This window comes from Phlebotomus argentipes, unplaced genomic scaffold (assembly GCF_947086385.1).
Source record: "Phlebotomus argentipes unplaced genomic scaffold, Phlebotomus argentipes genome assembly contig_66, whole genome shotgun sequence".
Lineage (NCBI taxonomy): Eukaryota > Metazoa > Arthropoda > Insecta > Diptera > Psychodidae > Phlebotomus > Phlebotomus argentipes.
The window spans coordinates 1-6,171 of NW_026776202.1; the positions used below are offsets into that span (position 1 = coordinate 1).

At 41.9% G+C, this 6,171-nt stretch overlaps 1 protein-coding gene across 2 annotated transcripts; it reads left to right on the forward strand.

Moving 5' to 3' along the window:
* Window positions 1-3,388: 3,388 nt before the first annotated feature.
* Window positions 3,389-4,726, forward strand: LOC132264531 (MAGE-like protein 2). 2 transcript variants are annotated; one of them, XM_059764770.1, is made up of 3 exons: window positions 3,389-3,589; window positions 3,677-3,868; window positions 4,336-4,726. In XM_059764770.1, exons 1-3 carry the CDS (start codon window positions 3,578-3,580, stop codon window positions 4,597-4,599), a joined length of 468 nt encoding a protein of 155 aa, XP_059620753.1. In that variant the 5' UTR covers window positions 3,389-3,577; the 3' UTR covers window positions 4,600-4,726. The 2 variants fall into 2 exon arrangements, with proteins under 2 accessions (XP_059620753.1, XP_059620752.1); XM_059764769.1 differs by having other exon boundaries at window positions 3,390-3,589; window positions 3,674-3,868.
* Window positions 4,727-6,171: the final 1,445 nt, after the last annotated feature.

Consider the following 6,171-nt stretch of genomic DNA (forward strand, 5'->3'; position numbering starts at 1 on the left):
ATAATTTTTCCTCCTTTGATTTCGTCCTTTGGCAATATCGATGGAATTGCTCGTGAATTGCAATGCAGTTTGTGAAAAATCAATTGATTTGCCCATCTGGGCCATAAATTGGCTTATAGTGAATAAATTCTCCCCGGTGGGCCTTTTTGCCATTCGGCGAATTCGCACAAAAACCCGCCTTGAGACGGTTTCGAAGGAGTCCAAGAGAATGTGTTCCGCTGGTTTTTCCTCGTGAAAGTCCATGTCAGCACTTGGGTGAATTTATTAAGCCTCCCGGGGTAATTAAATATCGGCCAGAGAGTTCATCAGTGGCGGAATTGGCTGACCACCGGCGAGGATTTGGTCGGGAAAAAGTGGACTTTGGCGATGGAGTGTAAATCTTGTGCTGCTCTTTTTACCCTTTCCTCGCTCTCTCCCTCTCTCTGTCTCTCGTCAAAAAGGGACACACACAATCTATTTGCATGTGCATTGTATGCAAATGCTTTGCTATAAAATATCTCCAAGTACTGGAGGACTTCAGCGCGGGCAAAAAGCATTCAAACAGTGTCTTTTTTCGGAGAGAGAAAGAGAGAAGAAGGAAAGCTCGTCTTCCACCCTGTGCTAATTTCAATTTTCGTCCAAATCCCACTGTTTTCCCGCAGGTCGTTTCTCTTCGCCGGCGAGTCCTCTCTGTGCGCATATTGTCCAGTCAATTGGCCCCAACGATGAGTGACAAGATGCAGAGTCCGCGGGAGTCCTGCATCTTTGGACAATTGAAGGCGGCTGCAAGAAGTGCGCAGTGGTTGAAGAATGGGTGGATTTTCGGATTGATTTGTGAGGCATTTGTTGAAAATTCATTGGACGGACCAAATGGTCAGATTAGATGGATGATGTTCATGGAACAATTGGATATTACTCGCCATTTGCATGCGGACTGCGCGGAGATGGATGGATCAATGGATCACTGATTCCCGAGATCGCCAATCCGCGCGCACTGATTCGGATGAAGAGGTCGTGATATCTCATTCTTTCACCATCGCCAAATCATCTCGCCATCAGACGAACTTTCTCTGCAACACGAAGGATTTCTCTTCCTGTCTCTGGAGATTCTCTCTCTGTGTCGTCGGCGGCAAACGGAGACAAATAGGATATAAAGCGCAGCTTGACTTTTCCTCCCTTTGCCGGATCCTTCTGACCGCTGCCGAAGATAAATGTCTCATCCATAAAATTATCCTCACTTCGACGGCGGTTTGTTTGTGCTGAGGACACTCTGTCCTATCGGGATGCTTAACCACGTCCAAATTACTTATTTTGACTCATAAATTATTTCACCGACAACTTTGGCTTCTCAGACAAATTGAAAATTAGCCATAAAAACAGAGAAGATCGAGAAATGATCTTAAAGGCTGAAGTGACGCTTTGAGGATTGTTGACGCCAATTGGCAAGAAATAACACAAAGATATGATTGAGAATTTGGCGCCATTGAGGAAAAAGGAGGAATTTGAGCAATGTCTTGTTTTTCTATCCTTTTAAGGAGGTTTTCAATATCAATTGCAGTGTAATTGACTGTGTTAATGTCCAAGGAATCGATCCTCTCAGCCTTTCTTCCATTGAATTCTTGCAAGGAAGCTGGAAGCTCCAAAGAATCGGAAGTAAAGATGCTCTCCGACAATATAATAAAAGTAGATTCGGATTATGATGGATATAATGATATCTATAATTGATTTTTCCTAACAGGATCGCAACAATCACCAAACAGGACAGAGAATTGCGAGAATTGAGATTCTTACGCCAAATAAGATTGATCTTCTGCTGAGACGGCATAGGAAAGTAACGTGGAAGAATTCCGAGATATCAGAGCATTAGAACTCTGCATCGCTATGCAGCTAACTTTAAGATTATTGCTGGGATCTTCAGCAGCGTCTTGACGATGATGCAAGCAGCTGCTTAGACTGTGGCAGAATTTCAACGAATCTGCGAATGCAGTTCTAGATTTTGTGACCTTTGGGAATATTGTGATCGATCACTTCTTCCTCTGAAGTCATAGATCATTGCTGCATGTGATCGTATCGATCATGAGCCATCGGCCCAGTGACATCGCAGATCTGGAGGTCCATGATCGAATACGGTAATCGCGATCGGCGATCTTCCGACGAATCACACACAATTGCGCACTGCCAAGAAGCCGACTGTATAGAAAGTGAGAGTGATCACACTTTTGTGATCATGTGGAGCATTAGAGAAAAAATGCGTCTATGATCGTGTGCAGATGGAAGAAAAAAGTGCATCTCTCTCGCTCGCGCCTTCTTCTTGGGGAGAGAGAGAGATTTGTGGAGCTCCAAAGCATGACATGCGTGATCCATTTGAGGAATGGCGAGAGAAGAAAAAAAAGATCTTTTGCGGATCGTTGAACTTAGTGCGGTCAGAGGCGCATGGCGAGTGAGAAGAGAAGTATGAATTGAAATTTTGGCGAGTGAGACAAGCAAGTAAGATCGTGCGGCAAAAGAAGCAATATGAGACGGTTTAATTTCTGGTAAAGGTACCAGAAATCACACACAATCTCTTTCACTCTCAATAAGCCTGGGAGAAAAAAGTTAATTTGGGGATTTAAGTGAGAGTGACGGATTTCTTGCTCTTTTTCGCGGGAATTCACCAGAATTTTCTCCAAGACACTTTTTACCCGTGATTTTTGCGTAATCTTCACACTGACTCGAATTCTACTCACCTGAGACTGTGTGAGGAATGGATCACTTTGTGGCGAAAGAGAGAAATGCAAAAGAAGTGGAAAAGAGAGTTTATAATTAAGACGAATAAGGTAAACAATCACTTCGATGCATGGATAGCCAAGTCTTCACGTTGCAGTGATCTTTCCTCATATTTGTATGTAATTTCTTGTATATTTTTAAATTGTGAATTTAAGAATATATAAATAAATTGAGTGCGCGCTGGCATATTATTCTTGTAGATCACTTTTACTGTTGAAACCAGTCATTGGCTTCTTAATATATCTTGTAATATACGAGGTTGAAATCGTGATCGCGATCTTGATCTTGTGATGTAACAACACACTCCAAGATCATTAATTTACTCTCAATATCATCTCATGTTGTTCGCCTCTCCAGTTCAATTGAAACTCCACATCTCTTGCACCTTTTCTCTCCCTTTCTTGCACTCTATCACACTCGATGGGATCTCTCTCTTTCTCACTCTCTTCTCTAACCTTTAATTGTGTGTCTTTCGCTTGGAGTTCTCTCCTCACCTTCGGACCGCAATTGAGGAAGCAAAAAGTTGAAGTACAAAAGATTTTTTAACGGTTGCTATTAGTCAATAAGATCAAACATACACAATTACATATTCTTTCACTCAAACTAATCACAGATGGTGGTCACGGTGAGAGAAATGCTCTTTTACAATTAAATCCACGCGTATAAAAGGCGATCGTGACGGAGAAAGGTGCATCATTCGCAGTGTACCAACAAAGGCAGCAGCACAAGTGTCTCTCGTGTTATTTCGTGACTATCTTGCCAGTGCATTTTCCGTGCTCAATTCACAGAGATTCTACTTCAATTCGTCTCAAAGTGCAAAGGAACAACCACAATGAACGCCATGGTAAGTGTTATTTTGCACACCCTTTTGATGTGAAGAGAGAGAGATCTTCCCACAAGTGCTCAAATTGAGATCGTTTCTCCGTAGCAGAAAATCATCGCTATTTTGTCTGTGATCGCACTCACTTCGGCATCCATTGATGAGGGCAGCCACAGCCACCATCATCACGACGTGCACACAACACACTCCGAAGTGGAGAAGCACGTCCCTGTTCCTGTCTATGAGAAAGTCGGCGTTCCCATTCCCCATCCTGTCCCCGTTGCAGTTCCCAACTACGTCAAGGTAAGGATGATTTCAATCTCTGAGGGACGCAGACTTCTCTGTTAGGAGAGATAAGCAAGTTGACAAGTCCAAACCAAGGCGCTTTATAATGTAAATGTCTTCTAGATTTTCCAAACTCATAATTTAATGTGGTTCTCTGAGCCAGTAGTAGTTTTAGAGTAGATTAGGAAGCGTCTTTAGTTAATTTTCGCTGTCATTTTGCTCATATTTCTCTGCATTTTGCGATATCTCGACTCCAAACTGAGATAGCGTCATGATCTCAACGCCAAGTGAAAGATCATAAAATTTTGATCATTTCTTGTCTTGAGGTAAATGTCTCTATATATGATAGAAATACCGATTTTTTAGCACTAAAGGGAAATTGGCATAAATTTATGAGGTTAACAGAAAGTGAAACATAATTCCCCTGAAGCGTATGTTTCAGCTAGAACATTCAGGGGTAAAATTGACGTTTAACTCTGTTCTAGGTCGGCATTCCGCAGCCCTATCCAGTTCACGTGACTGTTCAGCAGCCCATCCAGATCCCGATCTACAAGGTCGTGCCGCAGATCATCGAGAAGGCCGTGCCGGTGCCGGTTGAGCATCCCTATCCCGTTGAGATCCAGAAGCCCTATCCCGTGGAGGTGATCAAGAAGATCGAGGTGCCCGTGCCCAAGCCCTATCCCGTCCCCTTCACCGTCTACAAGCACATCCTGCAGAAGGAGAAGGCCGACCACAAGGGATGGCACTAAAAGGCTGATTTTGCTTGCCAATCCACTGACAAGTTCCTGTTGCCACAGACTTTTGTTACGAACATCTTGTTGACTAATTTTATATGTACAAGAAGGAAAAAGAAATAAAGAATGTAAATAATACAGATTTGCTGCTCTGCTTATTAAGATGCTTGCGCTCTAAAGGTGTTCCTGACATTATCATTATGTCTGCAATCGCAACTTTAGCAATCAATCTCCTTCTCGCAATTTGTCATGCGGCTCTTCATGTGCGTTCGTCAGATACGAAAATCGAGTTCGAGGGACAATTCACACATGAACTTCACGAGAACTCAACAATGAAGTGTCTTAATTGCCCAGGATTGTTGTTATCTCCCCTCCACTCTGCCCTGTATCCACTCCACTGCTGTGTATTTTGGGAAAATTACAAACACCGAGTCTCTTCCCATTGTTGTTCGCCAACCTGAACGAGGAATGTGGCTGACAGTCCCGAATTTCGCTCATGGAAAAGTTCAAAATTCATTGTCTGACAAAATAGTTTGCGGCGCGGTGTGAATGTGCTGAGAATTGCGTCCCTCCACTGGAAAAAGGATCAAATTTCCCGCTTAGGGTGAACTCTCAATGTCGCCACGAAAGGGTTAAATTGCACTTCAATTAAACAATCAATTTAATTTTGTATTCATCGAGCCTTTTGACTCGCCCAATTCAGAGGCTCTTCGACCTTCAGGATTGTATTGACAAATATATATATTCCTCGCGATTTTCCCGCTTGTGAAACTATACATAGCTATAGAAATAATGTACATTTTGAGCCATATTTTCATATGAATTTATTGTTAAATTTCAGGCGATTTTCATAGCAGTCGAGCTGATAAATTACGTGTCGTTAGTGATTTTAGCGTGACTTCAGTATGATTTAATATCTCAATGGCTTTGAGTGTTTTTCTGCAAGAAAGCTCGAATGTTGGATACTATAAAAGTGAGTGGCAGGTGTAAAAACATTTCTCTCTCCGCGGTTTTTCTTGCCGTAGAAAATTATGACCGAAGAAATTTTTCTCGCTTTTTTCACTCTCTGAAAGATAAGATCTTTATCTAATGCTTTATGCGGCAGCATTTAGTGTGATTAGAGTGCAGTAAAATTCTTTGCATTCATTTGTGCAAGAAATTGCTTCATTTTGTACCGCTCAGCTTCCTCAGTTGCAATTTAGAGGTATTATTTTATTAGAAAATCAAATTCAAGGGCCAAGGGGGAGATAATATGACTTAAAGCTGTAGAAATCTTAAGTTTCCAACCGATATTTCTTTAAGAATTCACTTGAAAACGCTTTTTTGGGCATATTTCTCGATCATAACCTCAAAATATCACTGAGAAATCTACAAAGATTCCATTTGGAAGCTTTTCATTTGAGGAAACTGACGAAAATCGCTTTCTTAGATAGATCATGCTGACGGCAGGACAGTCATCCTTCTTATTGACATTTTTATGTCCAGATAAGAAGATGCGCAGGGCTTCCAATATTTTGAATTTCTCTGTTGTGGAAGCTTTCTAGATCACAAAATCGTCTGTTGTGATTCGCCAATGATCTGAAAATT

Coding starts and splice junctions, on each gene's coding strand:
- LOC132264531 (XM_059764769.1), top strand. Junction 3,869..4,335: donor CAGTTCCCAACTACGTCAAG/GTAAGGATGATT, acceptor ACTCTGTTCTAG/GTCGGCATTCCGCAGCCCTA.